The sequence below is a fragment of the Heloderma suspectum genome, chromosome 6 (assembly GCF_057233095.1).
Source record: "Heloderma suspectum isolate Gila_16-S chromosome 6, 16-S_ref, whole genome shotgun sequence".
Taxonomy (NCBI): Eukaryota; Metazoa; Chordata; class Lepidosauria; order Squamata; family Helodermatidae; genus Heloderma; species Heloderma suspectum.
The window spans coordinates 110,255,915-110,282,162 of NC_139463.1; the positions used below are offsets into that span (position 1 = coordinate 110,255,915).

Genomic DNA, 26,248 nt, shown 5'->3' on the forward strand with positions numbered 1-26,248 from the left:
TTTAGCTTCTATATTATGCTTTATTATATGTTTGTATTATACGGTTTTAAGTTTTGTTGTCTGATCCTTCTAAAGAGCTATGGCTATAGCTATTGGGTGGTACAGAAATGTAAATAAATAAATAAATACCACACAGATTGCTTGGTATATACAAAACTAGCTAGGAATAAAAATACAGACATGTGTCTGTTTGTTTTTTGACTGACAGCTTATATTTTAACTCCAACCTACTGAGAACAAGGCTCTGTGAAGGAACACAAACAGCAGTTATGAGAGGCATTAACTGAGAAGGCAGAATGGAAAAGGCAATGAATACATAATTTAAATTTGGGTATCATTACAAAGTGTGACAAGAATTGCATGTAAATATACTACATTAACTCGAATTTACTAGACTGTGGATCAAATCCACTATTTCCACAATGTATCCAATCTAGAAATAGAATAAATCCCAAAGCAGAAAACAGATCCAGTCCATCATTATTACATCCCATTGAAACCAATTCCATAAATTGTGACTGAGTTAAAACCCATAACACATAATGGGACATACTCATAGCTCATTTTAACTAGTCCACATGTCATGGGACCAGCTATGCCCTGGCCAGTGAACAGAAGGGAGACAAGGCTAAATAGAGTGTCCCACTCCTGTTTGCCATTCCCTTTCAATGACCTTTCTGCTGCCACCAGATCAATTCTTTATTTTCCCCAGCTGCCTCCACCAAAGGGCCTTAAAATCCTCTGGTTCTCTTGTAACACCTTTAGGCAGTGTGGGTTTGGCTTTTAAGCATGTGGTAGACAATCCAAGAAGAAAGAAGACCACAAGGTTTCAACAACACAATTCTAGGAGTTTACTAAAAATTATCATTATTAGGAAAAAGGTTTTAACATCTAAATAGTTACAGCACACACACACAAACTAAAACTTTAAGAGCAAAATGGTGAGAAAATAACAAGAGTAAATGCATCCAGCAATTTCCTAAGTAGACTATGGCCCCATAGTCTAAGATTCCCTGACAAGATTGTATTGTCAGAGTCCTCAGCTTTTCTAAGTATTGAGCTTCTCCACAAAAAAGCTCTCTGATTTTCTCTTTTAGATTCATTTTTCCTTCCAGTCTTTATTTCTCTTTCATCCTTCCTCTGCCTTCTAAAAGCTTTATTTTGGCCTCAGTATTTTATAGGTTAAAGCTAAAAGATACTCTTGTAACTCTCAAACAATCTATAAGGCTTGCCCTAAATGCCTTCCGCTAAACTATTTGCAAATATTTCTGCAAAAGCAAAGTTACTTCTGGCAACTTTTTTTGGCAGCCTGAACCCTTGACCTTTTGGTTTTAGTAAACGCAGAATTTTGTAAACCCTATAATATTCAAAGTAACTATATACAAAATTAGAAGACAGCTTGTTCCTTCACACCATTGTCATATAGTTTTGGATTCATTAATACTTTCTTCCCATTAGCTGCTGCCTGTTGTTCAATTCAGGTCTCATCACAATGATATAGCATTTGGGAGGGAAAATACAGCCAAGTAATCCAGCGCTTGAAGCCAAGATGCAGAAGATATCCACAGCCACCATGTATTTTCCTTTTGTGCTCAAGTAGGTTGGAACAAAGGTCAGCCAAACACTACAAAAGACCAACATGCTGAGGGTGATAAACTTGGCTTCGTTAAAACTGTCAGGTAAGTTCCTGCCTAGGAAAGCCACAGTGAAGCTAACAAGGGCCAGGAAGCCCATGAAGCCCAGGACACAGCAGAACATGATAGATGAACCTTCATTACATTCCAGTACGATTTCTTCCATCATTGAATGCATGTCAAAATCTGGAAATGGTGGAGAGGTTGCCAGCCATATTGTGCAAATAATAGCTTGGATAAAGAAGCTGGAAAGAACAATGGCATTAGCCAGTCCTTTCCCCACCCATTTCCTCATTCTAGACCCTGGCTTTCTGGCCATGAAAGCAAGGACCACAGTGATGGTTTTGGCCAACACACAGGAAACTGCCACTGAGAAGACAATGCCAAAAGCGGTTTGTCGAAGGAGGCATGTCACCTTCTCAGGCTGGCCGATGAATAGCAAAACACAAAGGAAGGAGAGCAGAAGGGAGACAAGGAGAATGAAAGTGAGATTTTGGTTGTTTGCTTTGACTATGGGAGTGTCCTTGTGCTTAATGAAAATCCAAAGCACCAATGCTGTGATGAAAGAAAGGGAAAGAGCAAAAATAGCCAAACTGAATCCCAAAGGTTCCTCATAAGTCAGAAAGCTGATATATTTGGGAATGCATAAATCCTGGTCTTTGTTTGGATAATGATCTTCTGGACACTCGTAACAGTTATCCATGTCTGAAAAAGAGAAGATGTTTTATTCTATAAATGAAAGTGTTGCAAGCATTGCCATGCAGCAATTAATATTTCAATGTCCTGACTAAGGATGGCTACATCAAAATCAGTTAGCACCATTCCATTGCTAATAGATTTGCAGGGATCCATACACATGAATGAAGCAGAAAGAATGCATACTCTTGTGCCCTGTGACTAGGAGAAGAAGCTGATCTCCATCACCAAATGTGTCTTTTCCCCCTGGAGATCACAAGCCAGAAGTTATAATGACAGCCATCTCCAAATTCTCTGGAAATACTGAAATCCTTTTCTTTTCTTTTGTTTTCTATTGTATCTTTCATTTGTTTTGGTTTTTTGTTTGTTTCTGTGAAGTTGAGTGCTATATTCATGAGGGCATGAACATCATGTGGGTATATGCAAATGCATCCCCTTATCAAGCCACACCACTTTACTGTGAACATTTTTTCTTATACATGAGGAAAATGGTTTCTGAACACTCAAATGTGCATATGATGAATTACAGCCCCTCTCCCCCCACGTTTTTTAAACTTAACTCATCAGTCAGTGAGTCAGTCAGTTGATTTTATTGAATTTAACCACAGGGTCTCACAATTTTACCACAAAAGCAAAGACTGTCACTGAAAGAAAAAGGTTGAAACTGCTCAGATCAGTTCATTATGTGCACTACAGCCACAGTTTTTAGAATCTTTGCTCTACTCTTTCCAACAGCCACTGCAAATAAGGCTACCTCATTAGCTGCATATGGATCTGTTTCTAGAATCCAGAAACAGCCAAGATAATAATCTTGTGCCTTCTAGGAAAGATCCTCTGACATCTCTTACCCTTCTGGTTTGAAATCATCCCTGCTGGGCATAGAAGGCAATCATAGCAGCAAAATGGCTTCCCTTCCTTCTTTGTCTTACTGTAACCCAATTCACAGACATCGTTACACAGAGAGATGGGCTGTACCTTTGTATAAATGAAAATTGTGAATGTTTAAACATGTAGAGAATGTATTTGTGGAGCTTATACGTTAATAGGTGCCATGTGGTTAAATAATGGATTTACACTAGAAGAATGGAAATTCTTCCAGTTATCATAAGGGTGCAATCCTATGCATGATTAGACAGAAAAATAGTCCTACAACTCCCAGCATTCCCCAACCATCCATGGATTTGTACCAAACATGTCTCAATCAGTTTATGTCTACCATGACTTGTCTAGGTAGCATTTGGTATGTCATGTCTTCTTGGGACCTCCAACGCTGGCTGTTACTGAAGCTTTTGAGAATATGAAAAAGGCAATTATTTCTACTTCTTACAAATGTTGGCCAATGTCTATCATTGGAACACTTTAGAATGCCATTTGTAAAATATTTCTACCCTTTGCTGTAATTGGTCATTGTTGCTTAGTTATATTTCATTTACTTATGCTGCTAGAAGTAAATAAATACCTATATCAGAATGTACTTATTCTGCTGAAGTTTACAATTCCAACACATATTTACTTAGAAATAAGCTGTACACTGTTCAGTGAGAATGTACATTTGCCCAGAATTAGAGCCATAGAGACCACAAATAATTGCATTGATTCAGCTTCTGGATTTTTCCCATTGAAAGTTTGGGAAATAAAATCAAAATTGGAATGGGCCTCAGCAAAATGGCAGAAGACAACACTAGAGCTATTTCAGTACCTGAACAACCATCTACCTCTTTAAAAAATGGGCATATTATTAGATGTGAACCCAAATTAGGTACTGACCATACCTGGTTAAAGATGCTGGGCCATTCAATGGCCTCCACAGCAATGCTGAACAGTTTATCTTTGGGGGCGATGGGGTCAACCTTTCCAATTTTGATTCTGAGAAAGGACTGGTTTGGGAATGTGACCCAGTTGATAATATCAAATCCAGTTACTAATTCCCCATTTTCATCAAAGGAAACCTTTTCTCCAACACTGTTGTTAAATGAGACCTTTCTCAGATGGCAGTGAAGCTAAATTAAACAAAACAAAACAGGGAAGGCAAGTAATATTATTGCGCCCCAATTGCAGCCTTATATTAAGGGTGTGTCAGATGAAGAGGGCTGGACAAGATGTCCCTTAGAGTCACACTTTGGTTTGCGAGGGCCCCGGGCAATATGCCCTTTGGAGCCACCCTCAGCAGCACCCTGGTGATGCCACCCTCCCTGGAAAGCTTACCAGGGACAGAGGGATGAGAACTAGTGGTGGCATGGAGAGCAGCAGGAACAAGCAGCAGTAAGAAGATCAGCACTGATAAGATAAGAGAAGAAAAGAAGATCTGGTGAAGTGGCTGCAGAGCTCACATCATCTCACTTTCCTCATAATGCCTCTGGGCCCTCCATTGTGGACTACAGGCATTCTTGGGCTGTTAAGGTGGCGATAGCCACTGTGCCTAGCACTTTTATATATCAGAGCTAAAATCTAAACAAAACAAAACAAACAAACAAATATTTAAAAAGACACTGGGACTGGGGTACCTGAGAGAGTGCCTTCTCCCTTACGAACCTGCCCGGTCACTGAGGTTATCAGATGGCATGCTCCTGGTGGTTCCACATGGACCTGTGGCCTGATTGGAGTCCACCAGGAGAACAGCCTTCAGTGTGGCAGCCCCCTTTCTCTGGAACGCCCTGCCCCTGGAGCCTGGAGGTCAGGCAAGCACCAACACTGTGTTGCTTCCGGTGCCTCCTGAAAACAGCACTGTTCCACTGGCATTCCTTAACTGACCAGCCACTTATTGGTATTCTGTTTTTAAAAGCATAATTTTAACAATGGTGATTTAATCATTTTATCCTTTTATTATTTTACCTTTTATTATTATGTTCACTACTCCAAAATCTGTTTTAGATATGGAGCAGTAAAATAAAATAAATAATAAATAAATTTGGAAAACACACACACACACTAAATGGATAGTAGCATCAATCCATGCTGGGCCTTTCTGAGCTCTCCTGCATTTTTATGTCCAGGACATTACCTGCCATGGCTGCTGACTCAGAAGCACCTGTCTTTCTCCATCCAACATTCCTCTGTGTTTGGATGTTGATGAATGCATGGATTGCAAAGCATGTGCCACAGCATGGACAGCATTGTAGACACTGTAGCTGTGGCTGGTCATGCTCATTTCAAAAACAGATGTCGGAAGACTCTCCAGCTTCTCCTCCCCAGTGCAGATGTTCTCATTCTCCTTTTCTAATGTAGTGTTTGGGAACACACAGTTAAATGCCTGTTGCCAGAAGTCCCTGATAAAGCCATCCTCTTTGTCTGAGGTAGGATTTCTCATCTGAAGAAATTTATGGAATCCAGTCACATCCTTTGAGTGAATTGCAAGGGATAGAGCACCATGGATGATGTCTATGTCCCAAAATCTTTGAAAGGCAAGTGATGTGAACTCCATCTGGGCTGTCATTATCCAGACTTTACCTTTAGTCTTAATTGGTATGTTTTCAACTTCTGAAACCCAGGGAAAGATTCTCAAAAATATAGTGAGAATTTCACCATGTATGATCACAATACTGGCAGTACTATTCATAATAACCTTGTATATTTTGATCCAGTCTGCTATTATGTCAGCAATATCAGTGTTAAAATACACAGTTGGTAATATTTCTATAAAGTCAAAGCAGATACCTTTCCTAGAAAACCTGGGAAGCACAGTCTCTACAAACTTCTCTCCACTGTAGTGTGCAAAAATTACCCCAACCCAGGTCCATCTGAAAAGCAGCAGCAGCTGTAGAATCCCCAAATACTGGTGGTCTCCATTAGGAAACATCCCTTGGAAGAAAAGTCCTTGGCTTTGGCCATTCATCACTGGAGCAGAGCCATATCCAAGCTGTAAAGACAATAAATAAAATTAGGAGCTAGAAAAAGGGCAGAGCAATTTCCCTACTTTCTTAGATAGCTCCCTCTTTCATAAAATTCAGTAGACCCATGGCCACCAATTTGCTGCGGACACATCTCTTGGTGCCCACTAGGATCCTTGCCCAACCTCATTTTTATTTTATTTCTTAAGATTTGTGTTTAAGTTTTATTTATTTAATTTAATTTAGATATTTTAGATACATTTTTCTTTTCCTCTGTGAGGCAGGCAACCATGTGACAAAGTGAAGTGCTGACCTTTGTTGCCATATTTATTTGGGTTCATAAAACTGGTTTTAGAGCTCAGGCCCCACTTCTGTCTTGTATTTAGATCCTCGGGAAAGTTATTTTTCTTTTAGTATCACCAATTTGCTTTCTGGGAAATGAGTGTTTAGTGACTGGTCACGCCCGCTGTGGCAAACATTTTATGCAAGGATGAGGTCCCTCATGGAACCCATTTTGTGAGAGTGCCCATGACACTCTTTCAGAATTTCAGATCTGCCCACCTCTCCACAATGTCTGGAGACCTCTGGAATAGATGTTGGAGAGATGTTCTTCATTCGTATCTCCAAATAAACCTGAAAGGAATGTTGGAACTTACTGTGATATTTTCTTTTCTGCATTGAATGGAAAATATCCTTGGATGGGTTACCCATTCTACTTGCTCTGATAGGAGGGATACGAAAATTAGGCTTGAAGTATACTCCCTAGTGGAGGTGCCACAGTGAAAGAGACAAACAAAAGAGGAATAAACATATGTACACACAAGCCACAGAACCACAGGAATAAAAGTTATGACTTGGAAACAGTAACAGAGAAATAGCATGAAGGGAGAACAACATAAAATAGTGATATATCTTACCTGTCAATCAGAAACTCCAAAACTCTGCACAGCAGCAAGGAGTACTCATTCCAAGGAAGGGATGGTATCTTCTATCCAATGCAGAAAATGAACATATCATGGTAAGTCCCAATGTTCCTTTTTATTGCACTGGAGGAGGATATCCTTGGGTGGGATATGAAACAGTGGTACCCACATAGGATGGTCCCCTCACTGGTGCCACCACCTGCTGGAGTACCCACCATCCAAAGGAGGCTTTGGCTGAGCCAAGTGTATCTAGCTGTATCCAATTTGTAGTGTTGCATGATGTATGGCACTGATTTTCATATGGCAGCCCTGCAGTTGACTAGATGGACATTGGTGCTGAAAATGGCAGATATCATAGAATCCCTCATGGAATGAGAACATATGTAAAAGCCTCATGATACAGAGAGATGCAGTCTTTGAACCTGCCTGACTGTCAGAGTCATCTTAGAGGCCCTCTTCCTCTTGGTATTGACTGAAAAGAAATAAATAATCAGAAGCCCCAAAGACCTTGATATGGTTGAGGTAAATTTTGTTGGCATATTTGACACCCACTCTGTGCCATTCCTTCTCAATAGGTTTGCCTTAATGGGGACAAAAGGCAGGTAGTATCTACTCCTGTGCCCTGTGAAACACAGAATTTACTATCGGAACAGCATTTGGACCCAAATGCAACACCACTGAGTCTGGATGAAAAACATACATCTCCATGGCCAGTAACAGTCCTCGGTCCCCTGCATGGCCAGTAACACTCCCAGATATCCTGCATTCCAAAGCAATAGCCACTAGGACTGGACATTCCAAGGTAGGGAATTGAGGGGAAATTGAGAGAAGCATTAGAGAATGGCTCAAAAGGAGGTTGGTTAGGGCCCTTAGGACTTTGTGTAAGTCTCAAATGGGGTATCTCTGAATTGTGGGGGGTTTGAAGAGGCTTCTCCCTTTCATCAACTTGATGTGAGGATAGGCAGCCATAGAATCTTCTGGGCTGTTGAAAAGCTGAGACTTGCCTATTCAGAAGGTTAGGGCATAGACTCTGCTTGAGTGCACCTTGGAGTGAAGGCAAGCATGACCTTAATCCCTGCCTTCACTCCATTTATCTCTTTCCTTCTGCAACACCTGGTGAAAACCCTCCAGATAGCTTCATAGATTATCTTGCTGGAGGCCCTGCAAGAAGCCAGGATATCTATGAACTTCCTCTCATACACCTTAAACTCTGTCTTAAAATATTCTATAACCAGATTGGAGCTGAAGCCAATCTTGGTGTAGAAATTATCCCTGGCTGAGGGCATCCTGAGACATTGGAAGGAGCTAAGACTTTCCCACTTTGAGTACCACCAGGCCAAAGTACCAATACCTCCTTGGCCATTTAGAAGCTGCTAAGATTACCTATGCCCTATCCACTCAACCTTTGTGGAGCACTCTTGCTGTCAGGGGCATAGTTGGAAAGGAATATAGTAGACCTAAAGATCAGGGTCCCCTGAACCGCAAGGAGGTCAAATCAGTCCATCCTAAAGGAAATCAACCCTGAGTGCTCATTGGAAGGACAGATACTGAAGCTGAAGCTCCAATATTTTGGCCACCTAATGCGAAGAGAAAACTCTCTGGAAAAGACCCTGATGCTGGGAAAGACTGAAGGCAAAAGGAGAAGGGGACGGCAGAGGATGAGATGGCTAGATAGTATCACTGATGCAATGAATATGAACTTGAGCACACTCCGGGAGAGAGCGCAGGACAGGAAGGCCTGGCGTGCTATGGTCCATGGGGTCACGAAGAGTCGGACACGACTGAACGACTGAACAACAACAACAGCAAAAGATCAGGGGGTACAGAAGGTCCATGCTTTTTGCAATATCTGTACTCTGCCTGCACAGGAATATTCTGATCTTGCTTGTGAGGTGAGGAGATCCATTTGGAGTTGAAATCACCTCCTGATAAAGCTGCATAAGCTGCTACCAAGGACTGGAATTAAATCTGGTTCACAGGGAAGGGGCTGTCCTAGAAGTCTCATGGCCTTACTTGTTTAAAATGCACTCTGGTAGCTATTACAACCAATGAGAATGAAATGAGGTCCAGAAAACAAAGGCTCACACATTGGTTTATTAGCTGCATGAGTTCCACTCTCACTAGCGATGTGGATCCTCCCCATTTTTGTCAATAGGAAACTGAATGCAACAAATTCTTTACTAGCAATGACAAGCACTGCATTTCCAGGTCAACTGAGTGTCTGCAGAAAACAAGGCCAAAAGCAATGGTTTCATAAACCATAAACCATATGGTTTCATAAACCATATGGTTTCATAAACCATAAACCATTCGCAGGGACTGGCCTGTGAGCTCATATTACGCCAGTACTTTTCCAGCTGCACTGTCTGCCAGTCCATTTCCGGGCCCGATTCAAAGTGCTGGTGTTAACATTCAAAGCCTTTAACGGCTTGGGGCCAGGTTACCTGAAGGATCGCCTCCTCCCATATGTGCCTGCCCGGACCTTAAGATCATCATCAGAGGCCCTTCTCCGTGAGCCCCTGCCAAAGGAAGTGAGGCGGGTGGCTACTAGGAGGAGGGCTTTTTCTGTTGTGGCACCCCGGCTCTGGAATGAGCTCCCTAGTGAGGTTCGCCTGGCGCCTACATTGTACTCTTTTCGGCGCCAGGTGAAGACCTTTTTATTTTCCCAGGCATTTTAGCTTTCTAAATTTTTATCTTTGCTGTTTTAAATCTGTATTTTAAACTCCTGTACTGCTGCTAGGTTTTATTGTGGTTGTATTGTTATATTGTGGTTTTAATGTTCTGTATATTTTAAATTGTTTTGTTGTGTGTTGTTTGGTTTTGGTTTTTGTGAACCGCCCAGAGAGCTTCGGCTATTGGGTGGTATAGAAATGAAATAAATAAAATAAAATAAAATAAATAAAAAAAATATAGGGTGTTGTGCATCACCTGTAGTCACTGCTGCTGAGTCAAGCAGGCAAGTGCCTTGTATTAATAGGAATTGCTTCCATAGGTGCCTGTGAATTATCTGTGGAGCTTCTATGCTCCTGTACAATCTGCAGAATCCAGAGAGGTCATGAAGGGTCATGCCCACATGGGTGGATTGAAGCCTCTTGTCTGAGTGTGTGATTGTGTGTGTGTGTGGGGGGGGTCACATACATATTGGTGAACAGAAATCCCATAGCCAGTCTCCCCACACTCCTCTTGGGCTGGATTTCCCAGTCATGGTCAGATTTGCGCATGGAGAATCACCAGATAATCCCAGGATGAGTTCCTGAGATCAAGGGGATGGCATTGCACATGTGAAACGGTGCTCGTTGTCTTGTTCAAAAAAGTTCACCTCAGAAATTTGTCTGTTTGGATAGGGATCTCCAGATCTTGTCTAGAAACAACTGTCTCAGAGCTAGGCAGAAACAAAAGTAGGTTGCTCCTCTGCGAGAGAGAGCACTTCAAGCATAATTTGCATATTCCTGCCTATCTGAGCAAGCGGGAAGAGCAACTAATCTGCCTTCACTACAGGAAAAGACATCTTGTTCTGGGTTAAGATTTCTTCTTTAAACAGAAGACAAGTTGTGACACTACTGTGCCATTTTCTATCTACCAAAAGTCCAAAACAACAACCCCTCATCAAAAAAAGCCAGAGATGGTTGTGTACATCTTACCTGTGGAAACTTGTAGACACACAGAATGGTTGCAATGAAAAGACATACATCGGAATTAGGACCCCCAATAACAGCTACTGCATTATCCTGGATGTCACACTTGTAGTTAGGGATGAATCTGCCCCAGGTGGAGAGAAGTTCCATTGAAGCAAGATAAGTCCAGCTTGCAACAAAATGGCTGTTATAGATGTAGAAGCCCAGGGTGAGGTTGGGTAAGCTCTGGTGATTTTCATTGATCTCCTTTACAGCATACACCAAAGCCAGGGTGTGCTGGTACATCTGAGTTAAAAATCTGCAATGTGGTTTACATGCTGTGTCAGAGTGCCCCCACTTCAGAATATGGAGCATGCTGCATTTTCATTCAATAGATGTTTAGCAAATATATTGTACAAAAATAGATTGTACAGCCCTCAGTTCAGGGAATTGTGATGAAACACTGGCACGCCAACCTAGACTTCTGATGAATCTGAATGCCATTCCCAACACCATTACTTCTTTGGAAACCACAGATATATACAATGTTGAAAATCCACCTGTCCTGGGACAAGCTATATCCTGACCAGGCCTAATTGAGTACCCCAGTCCTTTTTGCCCCTCCTTTCCTGGTACCTTTCCACTGCCATGAGATGTAAATCTTTATTTTCCCCAGCTGCCTCCACCAAACAGCCTTAAAAACCTCCTTGGTCCCCTCTAAATTCTTTTATGTAGTATAGGTTTTGGCTTTCAAGTATGGGGTGGATAATCCAAAAAGAAAGGAAACCACAATGTTTTAATAACTTCATTTTAAAAGTTTATTGAAAAACTATTATTATTAAGAAAAAGTTTTTAACATCTGAATGGTTACACTGCACATGCATACACGATCATGAATGTAAAAGGATAATAAAATAACCAGGATTTAAATGCATCCAGCTAATCCTAGCTAGACTACTGGACTATTATACAAGTTCTTCCCAACAATATCTTACTGTCAGGTTTCTAGCCCTCCCAAACATCTTTCTTTTTCCTTTTGTCCTTCTAGCCTTTCAACCTTCTTCAGTCCCCCTTTCCTTCTTCTGTCTTCTATCTAAAAATATAATTTTTGCCTTCCATTTTTATATATTAAAGCTAACTTGTGTTCTTGCAACTGTGACCAATCACAGGGCTCACCTTAACCCTCTATTCCTTCTGCTGAGCTCTTTGCAACAGTTCTTGCAGAATCAAAACTACTTACTTTTGGCACCTCAATAATAATAAAAAAACAAAAACAGACCTTGTTGCTAGCTTCTTATCTTGATAACCATCCATTCAATCTCCTACCTTCTACTCGCCTTACAGATTTTCGAGTAACTGCTTCAACTTTTGACCTTTTCATTTTAGCAACCACAGAAAGCAAATTAAGCCCATAATACACAAATGAAACAATATACAAAATTAGAAGATAGTTCTGTTCCTTCACAGCTCCTCCCCCTCAAAGAGAACCCTTATCCTTACATACGATCATTGTGAAATATTCAGCATAGTGAGACGGGATTTGGGAAAATTTTATGGCAATTTACTTCCAATGTCTTTTCTGGAAAGAGCATCTGAAATGTACATACCATCACAAAGGTGCCACTTCCATTTCATAACCATTGATTACCCTTTGATGGGATGCAGGAAAATTCCACAATCCTAAAGGTAAAACATCTAAGTCATACAAGCCATCAGGTGTCACAAAAGCCATTTTGTGCTTGGCTTCCTCATCTAAAGCCACCTGCCAGAAATGCTTGCACAAATCTATGGTCAAGAGTAATTTGACAAAACCCAGCATGTCTAACATGTCTATTTGGGGTATTGAAGATGGATCTGCCTAGCTTGTTTATGGAATTTGATTTTTTTATAGTCCACACAAAACCTGATAGTCCCATATGGCTTGGGCACTAACACCTAGGGGTGTATGGATTCCCCACCATCCAATCCGGTGGGGAATCTGCCAGGGGGGGGAGGTGATCTGTTCCTCCCCCCACCCAGAATCCTCCAGGGTGGCTCCGTTCTGTGTCGTTTTCTCAGCCCAATCATTTAGGTGGATGTCAACATAAGTCTTAGGGAGCAATCCTATGTCCCCTAGACATAGCATTGTTCAGTTTCCTGGATATGAGATTAGAGACAGGGCTCCAACCTTGTAGCCAGGTAATCATGCTCCCCTCCCCCTTGTAGCCAGCACAGAAAGAACCACACCAGGTACCTCTCCATTCTCACAAAATGGAGTGCGGAGATGGGGGGAAAGGAGATGTTCCTGAGGGCAGAAAGGGGAGGAGACTGAGGAAGCTGCCTTACACCTTTTCCTATTGCCATCCCAATCTCCTTCCCTCCCCCTCCCCAAAGCCCAGCTAGCAAAAATGCAGAGAGGGAGGTGCAAAGCATAGGATACTCATAAGTCGCTGGGTTTGGGGGGTTATGAGTGCTGAGGGCTTAACCCATGGTTGTGAATCATCCTCTGGGTGGCATTAACTCTTTTCTCTGGTTCATTGCACTATGGATGGTATGCTGTGGTTTTTGGATTGGAAGATGCCTGTGCGTGAATTTGTTTTATGTGTGGAGAACAGTGCACAATGATCAACACACAGTCTTCACAGAAAAAGGCTCTAATCCAATGGCATGAATAACATGACAATTGGTAGTCCTTTGTCTGTTGCAGCCTTCATCTGCCTTCACAGCCATTGTAACATACATCTTGTTATCTTCCACCTGTTCTGCCGTTGAGGACTTTCTTGGACTGTTCTTTGTCTGGTTCCTCCCCCTTGACCTTACCGCCATGGGTGTCCCTGCTGAGAGTACATAACTCCTGATGGCTTCGCTCACAGGGTTCATTGGAACACACCAGCCCACTCACCACAACAAGGTGACGATGCAGTGAGTGAGATTTTTTTATGAAGCTCTTGTCAGAAGTTCCTACTGGCATTAACAAACGACTCTCAACCCTTCGAATAAAACTTGCCAAAAACCAGCAGGCAACTATTTTAAGTGCCTATGCACCAACAGTTGATGCTGATGAAGACATCAAAGAAAAAATTTACTCCCAGCTTGACACCATCTTATCAGAGATACCTAAGGAGGATGAAATTATCCTCCTGGGTGATTTCAGTGCAAGAGTTGGGCATGATTTTGATTTGTGGCCGGGAATCATTGGGAAAGAAGGAGTCAGCAATAGCAACCAGAATGGAATTTTACTTCTGCCTAATGTGCAGAGCATAATCTTGTTATTACCAACACACTCTTTTGCCAGAAAAATAAATTTAAAACATCATGGAACCATCCTCAGTCAAAGCACTGGCATCTCTTAGACTTAGGGATGTACGAAAGTCACTTACCTTTTTGCAGCTTGTGTTCGCTGTGGGGGGGAGGCGCTCCATCCCTCCCCCCAGAATCCTTGACAGGGGGGAGGTGATCAGGTCCTCCCCCCCGGAATCCTGCCTGGCCCGCTCCGCTCTGCAGCCGGCCAGGCCCATCCACAGCCAGAGTTCTGGCCGCAGACAGGTTGCTGCGGACGCAAATGGTGGCTGCCATAGCAGCCGCCACTTGTGTCCAGCCAGGCAGCCATGATAGGCTACGTAAGTATTTACGTAGCCTATCACAGCTGAGCAAAAAAAAAAAAAGGTGTATGAAAATGGTGGCGGCTACGGCAGCCGCCATTTGCATTCCTATTTTTCGCCATTTTAGTCTACGTAAATATTTACGTAGGCTATTACGGAGAAAAAAAGGGGAACACAAATAGCGTAGTGGGTGCTATTTGCGTTCCTTTTTTTCCCGCCGTAATAGCTAACGTAAATATTTATGTAGACTAAAATGGCAAAAAATAGGGAATGCAAATGGCAGCCTCCGTAGGCGCCGCCATTTGCGTATGCCTTTTTTTTTTTTTGCTTGGCTTGCCGTGATAGGCTACGTAAATACTTACGTAGCCTATCACGGCAAAGACCAGGACGACAATGGTGGCCGCGGCAGCCGGTTGAAAGACCAGCTGCCGCCGCTGTTGCCAGACCTGCCGCCGGAGCCGCCGCCATCCGGAACATCCACCCCAGGTAAGCCTCATCCCAGGGTGAATCCGCGGAGGGGGCAGGGGGGGCAGGCCATTCCACCACGGATTTCGGGGGGCCGAATGCCAGTGCATTAGGCCTCACTGAAATCTGTGGCAGAATTCTCCACCATCCCTACTTAGACTATGTAATTGTCCGTGCTAGAGATCGTTGTGATGTACTCCTCAGCAGAGCCATGATGAGAGCTGATGACTGCTGGACAGACCACTGATTAATTCGTTCTACAATGGCCATTAAGATTGTCCCTCAACGTAGGCTCCAAGGAAGAAAACTAAGACGTAAAATCAACACCCAAGCCCTTCAAGATCCTATTAAGCGAGCCTGCTTTCAAACAACTCTCAAGTAACTATGAAACTATATGAAGGAACTATTTTTCTATGGAAACCCCTGAAAATGTCGAGGAACACTGGAATAAACTGAAGACCTCCATTATTGCAGCCTGTGAACAAACTATCGGATACCAAACTAAGAAACTTTAGGATTGGTTTGATGAGAATGATAGGGAGATTGAACGTATTATTGATAAGAAAAGGAAAGCCTTCCAAATATGGCAAAAAGACATCAACTGTGCTGCTAAGAAAAAAATCCACTCCAGTGCAAAGGCTGAGGTCCAAAGAAGAACTAGAGAACTTAAGAACACCTGGTGGATAAAGAAAGCTCAAGAAATCCAGCATCTTGCAGATGTCCATGATACACGGGGCTTTTTTAATGCCACAAAGGCCATCTATGGACCAACAAATCATGGTACAAACCCCTGACGCTCAATAGATGGTGCCAAACTTCTAAAGGACAAAGAGTCTATTGCACTGCATTGGAAAGAGCATGATCACAACCTCCTTAAATGTAACTCTATTGTGGCTGATGAGGTCTTCTCACAAATTCCACAAAAACAAACCAGAGATGAGCTTGCAGTATCCCCTAGTTTGGAGGAAGTCAGTAAAGCCATCAACCAAATGAAAAATAACAATGCTAGTGGACCTGATGGGACCTCTGCTGAAGTTTTTAAAGAAGGTGGGCCTGAGCCTACACAACAGCTTCACAAGCTCATCGAAAAAATCTAGATGATGGAGGAGATCCCAGCAGACTTCAGGGATGCCATAATTAACACTCTTTTCAAAAGGGGCAATAGAACAGATTGTGGAAACTATCGAGGCATCTCCTGTTTAGCTACGGCAGACAAAATCCTGGCAAGGATCCTTGCAGATCACCTTCTATCTATCTCATAAGACATCCTCCCTGAATCCCAAAATGGCTTCCACCCCTCTAGGGGGACAATGGATATGATCTTCACTGCATGACAGCTCCAAGAAAAATGCAGGGAGCAAAACCAACCTTTGTACATGGCGTTTATTGACTTGACTAAAGCCTTCGACACTGTAAACCAAACTGCTCTCTGGACCATCCTTCTGAAAACTGGATGTCCTAATAAATTTGTGAACATCTTGCAGTTCCTCCATGACGACATGATGGCAACAATCTTGGATAACAATGGTTCTCAAAGTGATCCATTCAAAGGGGGATCAGGCGTTAAACAGGGATGCATCATTGCTCCAATCTTATTCATTATCTTTATCGCTATGATTCTACACCTTGTTGAAGGGAAACTTCCCACTGGTGTAGAAATCATATATCGAACAGATAGAAAACTTTTTAATCTGAGTAGGCTGAAAGCAAAAAGTAAGGTAATTACAACCTCTGTCATAGAACTTCGATATGCTGATGATAACGTAATCTGCGCACAGTCAGAGGAAGGTCTCCAAACTATCCTAAACATCTTCGCAGAAGCATATGAAAAGCTCAGCCTCTCGCTTAACATCAAAAAACCCAAAGTGTTTTACCAGCAAGCACAAACCAATCCCTCTGTAGCGCCATCAATCCAGCTTAACAGTGTGATGCTGGAAAATGTTGATCACTTTTCTTATCTTGGCAGCCATCTCTCCACAAAAGCTGACATCGATGCTGAAATTCAGCATCGCCTGAGCTCTGCGAGTGTAGCATTCTCCCGAATGAAGTGTAGAGTGTTCGAGGATCGGGACATTCGCAAGGAGACTAAAATGCTTGTTTACTAGGGATGTGCAAAAGTCACTTACCTTTTCGAAGGGGTGATTCACAGTGGGGGAGAGGCGCTCCACACCTCCCTCCGAAATCCTAACCTGGCCAGCTCCACTTTGCGGCAACTCCATGGAGCCGCCAGCCGGGTACATTCGCAGGCGTGCGGAGCCTGTGGACGCATAAGGCTGCAGCTACGGTGGCCGCCATTTGCGTTCCTGTTTTTTTGCCGTGATAGGCTACGTAAATATATATGTAGCCTATCACGGCAAAAAAACAGGGGTGCAAATGGCGGCAGCTATGATGGCCGCCATTTGTGTTCCCTTTTTTTGCCATGATAGGCTATGTAAATATTTATGTAGCCTATCACGGCCTCCTCAGGGATGCAAATGGTGTCCCTGCATTAGCCGTGATAGGCTATCTAAGTATTTACATAGACTATCACAGCTAAAATGGGGAAGCGAATGGCGGCCGTAGACGCAGCCACCATTCGCAAAGCAGCGCAAATGGCACCAGGTAAGTGCTCTGTTTCGTGTGCTTTTCACGGGGTGGTGGGGCGGGGGGTCTTCGTTCCACCACAGATTTTGGGGGGCCGAATGCACTGGCATTCAGCCTCACTGAGATCTGTGGTGGAATCCTCTGACATCCCTATTGTTTACAAAGCCATTGTACTACCGACCTGGCTGTACGCCTGTGAAACATGGACCATCTATAAACATCACTTCCAAATTCTTGAAAGATTCCATCAACGCTGCCTCCGAAAAGTTCTGCAAATTACTTGGGAAGACAGACGGACTAATGTCAGCATACTGGAAGAAGCAAAGATCACTAGCATTGAAACAATGATTCTCCAACATCAACTTCGCTGGACCGGCCATGCTGTTCGAATGCCTGATCATCATCTCCCAAAGCAGCTACTTTATTCCCAACTTATGAATGGAAAATGGAATATTGGTGGACAGCAAAAGAGATTTAAAGATGTTCTCAAAGCGAATCTAAGAAAATGTAACATAAGCATTGAGAACTGGGAAGCTCTAACCCATGAGCGTTCCAACTGGAGGTCAGCCTATATTAAAGGCGCTATGGACTTTGAAGAAGCACAAGAACAGGTCGAAAGGGAGAAACGAACAAGCTCAATGGAAGGCACATCAAACAAACCCTCACTGTGACCGCCTTCCACCTGGAAACCTATGTCCTCACTGTGGGAGGCTGTGTAGATCCAGAATCGGCCTTTACAGCCACCTGCAGACCCACTGTTAAGGCTCTACTCTTGGAAGACTATCTTACTCCGTCACTAGTGATCGCCATGATGTGGTTTTAGAGTGTTTTAACACAGAATACTTCCAGAGACACTCCATGACTTCAGAGGGGAAGTTAGTTCCTCCATCTGTGAGGATCTCTGGGGGAAGCGTAGCTGGAAAAAAAAATGCTTAGCAAGGCCTCAGCATCCACTTTCACTTCAATGGAGGTTAAAGCCACTGCCTCTGGCTACCTTGTTGCAAAGGCTACCACAGTTAGGATATGTTATTTCCCTTCTGAGTAAGCTTGGTAAAGAGACCAAGTGATGAGGATGCATCTTGGGCTCATCCACTTTGAGACCATCCTGAACCTTTGGCACAATACGTTTTCCCACATGGTTTGGCACAATGAGAACAACAGTGGGTGCCTGGACCAGGCTGGAAAGGTGGAGGCTGGCTATAGTGGGCAGAGGTGGTGGGGTAGTATTTTACCCAGATATTTATCATGCCAGGTTTCAACAATATATGGCAGACAGAATTTACCTGTCAGACTCAGGTAATGGCCTGTTTCTTTTTGATCTGCAGAGAGGCCTGGAGAATTTCATTTAGTTTGGTTATGAAGGGACACAATCACACAATCACAGAATCATAGGGTTGGAAGGGGCCTATAAGACCATTGAGTCCAACCCCCTGCTCAATGCAGGAAGCCTGATTCCCAGGCGGTTTCCCATCCGCGTACTAACCAGAGCTGACCCTGCTTAGCTTCCAAGATCAGACGAGATCAGGTGAGCACATGAGGCACCTTCATGATGACTGGCCATCCCTGAGACCTGCTTCTTAGTCCTGTGGAGCTTGTGGGCAGGGCACAGATAGCCTTTGTGGCTAACCTGTAGCATCTGCCTGGAATTGTGGGGCCTTAGGAGGGGTTGAATTGGGAAGGCCATCCTCCATACCCAGATGGGTGTGGCCTATGAATAGAGGGTGAGCAATTTATGCCCACAAGTTGCCCAGAGTAGGGTTATGGCTCAATCAAGTAGACATCAGGCTAGTTGCTGCAGCAGGTTAACTGGCCCCACACAGCTTTGCCTTTTCTACAGATCCTGCAGAGAAATTAAATAAATTAAATAAATGTGGTCTGTAGTTCAACCCAATTTCTGAGTCTCACCTCTTATGTATCTGCCTCCATCTGCAATTCCTAGCTACACTAATTCTAACCCAGAGGTTATTTAGAGGGTACTAATCTCCAAATTCGATTACTGCAATGTACTCTATGTGGGGCTGCCTTTGAAGACGGTTCAGAAACTGCAGCTCGTGGAAAATGTGGTGGCCACGGGGACCAGAAGGTCCGAACATATAAGACCGACTCTGGCCTGCTTGCACTGGCTGCTTGTATGTTTCCAAGCCTGATTCAAGGTGCTGGTTTTAACCTATAAAACCTTACATGGTTTGGGACCACAATACCTGATGGAGCGCCTCTCCCAGCACAAACCTACCAGTACACTATGCTCAACATCTAAGGCCCTCCTCCAGCTGCCTACACTAAGGGAAGCTTGGAACATGAGACAAGGGAGAGGGCCTTTTCAGTGGTGGCCTCCAAATTATGGAATGACCTCCCCGACAAGTCCCACCTGGCGCCAATATTGTTATCTTTTCAGCATCAGCTTAAGACCTTTCTCTTCTCCCAGGCATTTGGCAGTATATGATAAGTGTTTAATTGATCCTGGAATGTCTTATGTTTATGGTTGTTTGTTTTTGAGATTGTTTGAAGTTGTTTTAGATATATGTTTCTTTTGTGTATGTTGTCTGTTCATGTTTTTTTTATGTAAATGGTTTTTAATCTCTGTATATTGTATTTTTAATGTTTTTAATCTTTGTAAACCACCCAGAGAGCTCTGGCTATTGGGCGGTATAGAAACATTTAATAATAATAATAGTAGTAGTAGTAGTAGTAGTAGTACAACAAGCATATATGTGTGTGTGACAAAGACAGGCAGAGCACTTATCCACCACTTTTTCTCTTTCTCAGGTTAATTTCCTACTCGGTAACTAACAGTTCCAACTTCTAGTGAGGTTGTGCCCACAGTTCTCTTGGCAAACAGCTCTTCAGGCCCAGCCAGCTGCCAAACCTGAAAATCACTTTGTTAGAAGCCTCATCAGAGAAAATCAGGTCACCACTGAACATAATGCTCCACAATGTGTTTCCCCTCTTTTAAGTAAACATACATTATTGTACCTTACTCCCTTCAGTAGAACTCAGGGAGTTTTCCCAGAAACTTTCAATGCACCTGACACATCCCAAAATCTCATACAGGAATGGTACCATCTTCGCCAGTTGATTTACTGCCTGCCTTTCCTGGAGGCAAATTATGTGGTCCACTCTCCCTTTTACCACTTTGCAGGACTCAAGGCTTACATAGCATTAATGCTCAAACCACCGTACCTTACTCCCTTCAGTAGAATTCAAGGAGTCCTCCCAGCTCCTATTAAAACAAGCGGGTGATCACCTGCCTCATCCCAAACACCTCATACAGAAATGGTGTGCCATCTTTCCCTGTTGAATTTCTGCCTGTGTTTCCTGGGGGTAATGCAATTGTTTCCCCCTTTTATCACTCCCCATGACATAAGGCTAACACAGCATTATTTTTCTAGCCACTGTACCTTACTCTCTCTTCAGTAGAATCCCCAGCTCCTATCAAGTTCTGTTTGGTGGGCCGTTTGGTGGAATTGCGGGGTGGGTGGGTAAATCTGATGGGAAATCAGAGTGTGAGGAGAGTCTTCACACACTGGGTTCCCAGCAGAATTGGGAGGGGGTGTCTCCCCACCACCCCACCTTTCCCAGTAAATTCACACTCCACACACACACACATACAGAGACACACATCCACAAAATAGCATCATTTTCTTTTCCTCCTTCTCAGCCACTAATAATATGAGGTAAACAGCAATCCCACCCCCAATATTGTAAATCAACGGGGGGGGGGGAGAAAAATGGGAAGCTATTGGGCATATCATTAGTCCCCTTGACTATCATTACATGTAAAAAAAAAAAAAGCTTATTTAAAAAACAAAAACAAAAAAACAAATGAAAAGGAACTTTGAAAAAAAAGTTTTACACCAACTCCAATACATGAAGAATAGAAAGTCATCATTTTTTCAGATGAAAACCCTCTGATCTATTCAGGAACTCACAAATGGCTGACAACTCCCCCCCCCCCCAGTCATTTCTGTCATGGAGAGGGTTTTGTTTTTGTTTTTGCTTTTTGTCTTTAAGCTGCTGTTTCTTCCTCAAGATTTCCCAATATTCATGAAATTTTTAGAGTATATAAAACCAACGCTTGCTTCTGGCTTCTAAACATTTCAGAAAGATTGGTGGGAAAGTTTTGATTTTATGAAGGTGAGAACAACTCCCCCCAAGTTACTTTTTTATCCTGTATGGTAGAACAGTTTTTTACTGATGGGTTTAACAAAGGAGACACTAGTGTGTATCCTTTTATAAGTTAAATCAATGGCATTCAGCAAATTAATCTGTATTTGATTGTTCTAAAGGAACATGGAGTACAGACTTCTTTTTAGAACTCTTTGTCATTCTTTATGATTGATTTAAATTGTTAAACCTTATAGGCAAGGTAATATTCTGCCTTTTGTAAATGGAGTTTGTATTAGAGGTATTTTATATGGATTGTATGCTTAAACTTCTGTACAGCTTTATATTACATATTAAATAAAAAAGGGGGAAAGAAATCATGGAACATGCAAAAGAGGGCTTTCCTATTTTATTCAGGAAAGAATACCCAACAGAAACAGACTGGGATAAATCATTCACTCCCAATAGAATAAGCAGTGCCAGACAGTCAATTCAGAACCAAACCCTAAACATCAACTATGGCCATTGACCAAAACCTTATGAATGACAAAGGCAGTACATACTGTGAGACTTACTCAATGAGTATGTAAACCCAATGGGACCTACATCTGAGTAAACATGTATAGGATTGCAGTATGCACAATTAAATAAAATAGTTTCCATTAAACCAGATGTTGTTCAGGGTGACCATGAAACTACAACATATCCTGCAATAGATGTTGCAGTATGCAGAACATTATAAAAGCTGAAAAAAAATCTACCTGAACATATACTGTAGGTTGTAAGTTTCCAAGAATTCCTATGATATTCAATTTCAATATTACCTCCATGTAATATTCCAAATAACCTAAAGCAAAGCATGGAGAGAATGCTGATGTCATTCTTCCTGTTCAATAGAAAGCAATGCCGAGAGTTGTCATTCTATAGACTTGTCTTATTACAGGAGATCCTTAAACAATGAGGAGCATTTACAAAATGATGCTTGTGATATAAGCACCTGGGCTATTGATATTATTACTGCTAAAATAATAATAATAATAGTAATAGTAATAATAATAATACATATAGAGGGGAAGAATGCCTTTTTAAAATGAAAGACAGAGAGGTGCAGTCCCTCATTCCCACCTGACTGAAATTAAAGGCAAATAGATTACCTAGCCTGAGAATATTATAGACAGATATATGATATGCTTAAAATGATCAATAGTCTAGAGTCTACCGGCTCAGATGCAAACTCTCATCTATGAATGCTCTTTCCATAATAAGTCTGTAAATCTTTACAGTGACATACAACTCTCTGTTGTTGGGGCTGCAGCAGAGTAACACAGCAATTCCTCTGGAAAATGATATGGTTAAGAAATCTTACACGAGCTCATCAAGGAGTTCATGAGAGGGATGAGATCTGAAGCTTACGGGGTCAGAAAACGTGTAGATCTGGGAAATAATGCCAGAAATGATGATGTCTCCTGATTGATAATACTTGTGGTTAATTGGAACAGGGTCAATGGTTTTGCAGTTAGCGACTGGAACATCACACACTCTCTGAGGTAGTTGCACTAATACCAACAGTATAAATACCAGCATCTTGTATGGACATCTTCCTCTTAGATCCCAATTCGCATGTTCCTTCATGCTCACTCAAATTCCCCTAAGTAGCTCAACCTGGTTTGAATGACCACTTAATTGGCTTATTCAGACTTACAGACAGCAATGGATCAGCAATCAGACTGATGTTTTTATCCCCCGCTCTGAATGGCATAGGGTTTATTAATAGCTTCCTTTCCATATTGTTTCACTGTTTTGCTCGTGATAACTGGAACTCACTTGGGCTATGGAAAAGAAGTAGAGATAATAATCATCTATGTAATAATTGCAGTGGAAATAATCACCTATTTAGAATTACAGGTTCTTCCCAACATTGCAGAATAAAGCAAGTTATCATACGTTGCAGCAGAAGTTTCCTCTGGTCCTACTCAGTGGAATTGTGAGAGACCTGTAATAGCAAGAGATTTAGGGGAAGGGCTGAATCTTGGTGATACAGGGAATGCCAGTTATACAGAAGGTACTAAGTTCAATCTCTGGCATCTCTAAGTAAGCCTGGGGGGGGGGAACCTTTCTGAAACCCTGGGGGGTTCTCCATGACATTGGAAGGAGAAACCAATCATGGCTTACTTGAATTTTTCTTTTCTTTTCTGAATGTATTTTTATTTATTTTATATTTATAAATGAAATAAACAATACCAAAAATACCAACAACCTGATCAATACTACAATTTCTCAGCAATACAATATTCTGATGAGGACACCACAATAACAAAAAGAAAAGGAAAAAGGAAAAAGGAAAAGAAAAGAGAGGAGGAAAGGAAGTAAAGAAAAAGAAAAGAAGATTCTTTCCCCTTCCTTCCCCCTCCCCCTCCCCTTTAAAGAATTAAGTTTAAACTCCAATACCCCCTGGCCTCCAATGCCATTCTATTTTAAAAACTGTATCTATAACCTTAACAATCTTACAGTTTAATAAACAACCTTACATTTCAATATCATATCATCAATCTTATATCAAAGAAACAGGTCTACAGTTCATTCTCAGTAGCCTATATCAATAATGATAATAATAATAATAGAAATATAGCGTTATATAATAATAACACTTAAAATAAACCTTCAACAATCAGTAATATATTTTATACTAGATCTATAAATGCATGTGCACAATATACCCTCAAACAATAAATTTAAATACAGCATACCATATCTATTTTGAAATAAAAAATATAAAGAAAATCAAGAAAAAAAGAAAGATGAAAGAGAATAAACGAATATATACATAATCATTTATCTTCTGACCTAGCCTGGATCATGTAGACTAAACACAAACAGTTAACAAAGCTTGTTTAAAGATTCCAGTCCATGGGGTCACGAAGAGTCAGACACAACTTAACGACTGAACAACAACAACAGAAATCTCATGCATTTTTATGTTCATCCATGCCTCTGCCATTTCATGATTTAGAAACGTCTTCATCTGACCTTCAGACACAATACAAAGTGTAGCAGGATATTTTAAGTAATATTGTAAGTTCATTTGTTTTGCCATATTTTTTGCTTTGATAAATTGCCTTCTTTTATTCGCCACCTCTTTGATGTAATCTGGAAATAATATAACTGTATCTTGTTTCCAGGAAAGGCTTCCACCTTCTCTTGCCAAATGCAGGATATAATTCTTTGTGGAGACTTTTGCAAATTGGACTATGATCATGTAGTCAGTCCCTCTAGCATTTGGCACACGAAATGCCTGCTCAATATCAAGTAAATAATCAGATGGGATAGGGAGTATCTCATGCAAAAGTTTATCCACAAAAATAGGCAATTTTACATCATTAGACAGATTTTTAATCCCAATAATATGTATATTGGATCTTCACATGAAGGCCTCCAGTTGAGAAATTCTGTCAGAGACATTTTTAAAACAAACTTGTATCATAGTTTCATTTCCTGCCACTCGTTCTTCTAGCTCGTTAATTTTCATCTCCATTTTTTGCCATGATGCATTAATTAGATCCACAGCTCCTTGCAAGGCAGTGATGGAATTTTGGATTAAATCAGCTTTTTGTGTTGATAAAGCTCTGGGGAGATAATCCTGGAATCCACCCCCCCCACTGTCTTGTGGGGGGTACTTTTCTCCAAGATGTTATCCAGATGCTGTCTTGCCCCCCCTTTTAATTCCAGGGGGAATGTAAAGGTTTTTCAACCTTTTAAAAAGCTGTTTGAGAAAGCTCCCATGGAGAGCCTGTGGGATGCTACCAGAGTGACATTGGTTCCAACCGGAAGTCCCCACTTTCCTTAATTTTTCAAGGAGCCAGATTTGGTCGGTGCAGGGCTTCATGAGCAAGTGTATCACAGCTGCTTCACAGAATATACATCTGGATAGGATGTGGGGTTGGAGTGAACATCATCTGACTGGCAGGGGCTGTTCAATCAATAAGAGAGGCTCCCCCTCCATCCAGGCTCTCCCCCTTTTCTCCTTTGATATAATCTTGGGAGGATTCCTCCCCTCTATCCACAGAAATCACTCTCTTTCTTCTTCTTCTTCTTCTTCTTCTTCTTCTTCTTCTTCTTCTTCTTCTTCTTCTTCTTCTTCTCTCTCTCCCCCCACCCCTGACAATCATGAAAGTAACACCATATTCTAGCTGCCTTGCTGCTATCAATTGAAGCTTTGAAGCTTGGACATTAAGGCTCTCTAAATGCATTATTTAGATCTGTGGGAATCTCAGGAATGCGCTGTTCAGGGACAAGCCTCACTGATCACAATAGAAGTTACTCCCAAGTAGACCCATATGTTTGTGCTTGGAAAGACAGGGAGAGGAAATGGATGGAAAATAGGGATGGACGAATCCCTTATCTGGCTCCACGCAGGGGCATCCGCGGTGGGGGGGAGGCACTCCGTCCCTCCCCCCGGAATCCTCCCTGGTTGGCTCCGCTCCGCAGCTCTGCCATCCGCAGCCAGAGTTCCGGCCACGTCGTAGCGGCTCCCATTTGCGTCCTTGCAAGCAGCCGTGATAGACTACGTAAGTATTTACGTAGCCTATCACGGCAAATAGCAGAGGCGCAAATGGCGGCTGCTACGCCATTTGCATCCCTGCTCTTTGCCATGATAGGCTACGTAAATACTTATGTAGCCTATCACGGCTGCAAGGATGCAAATGGTGGCTGCAGCAGCCTGGCCACGGCCGGCCAGGAGACCAGCCACTGATGAAGCTGCCGCCGGAGCCGCCACCGCATCCGCCCCAGGTAAGTTCCGTCGTGGAGGGATTTCACGGGGGG

At 42.2% G+C, this 26,248-nt stretch overlaps 1 protein-coding gene across 1 annotated transcript; it reads right to left on the minus strand.

Moving 5' to 3' along the window:
- Nucleotides 1-1,437: 1,437 nt before the first annotated feature.
- On the minus strand, nucleotides 1,438-23,011 carry LOC146342486 (vomeronasal type-2 receptor 26-like). Its single transcript, XM_084807860.1, has 6 exons — nucleotides 22,794-23,011; nucleotides 10,722-10,899; nucleotides 5,332-6,186; nucleotides 4,094-4,330; nucleotides 3,179-3,299; nucleotides 1,438-2,339 (listed from the first exon to the last, which is right to left on the minus strand). The coding sequence occupies exons 1-6, from the start codon at nucleotides 23,009-23,011 to the stop codon at nucleotides 1,438-1,440; spliced, it is 2,511 nt and encodes an 836-aa protein (XP_084663986.1).
- Nucleotides 23,012-26,248: the final 3,237 nt, after the last annotated feature.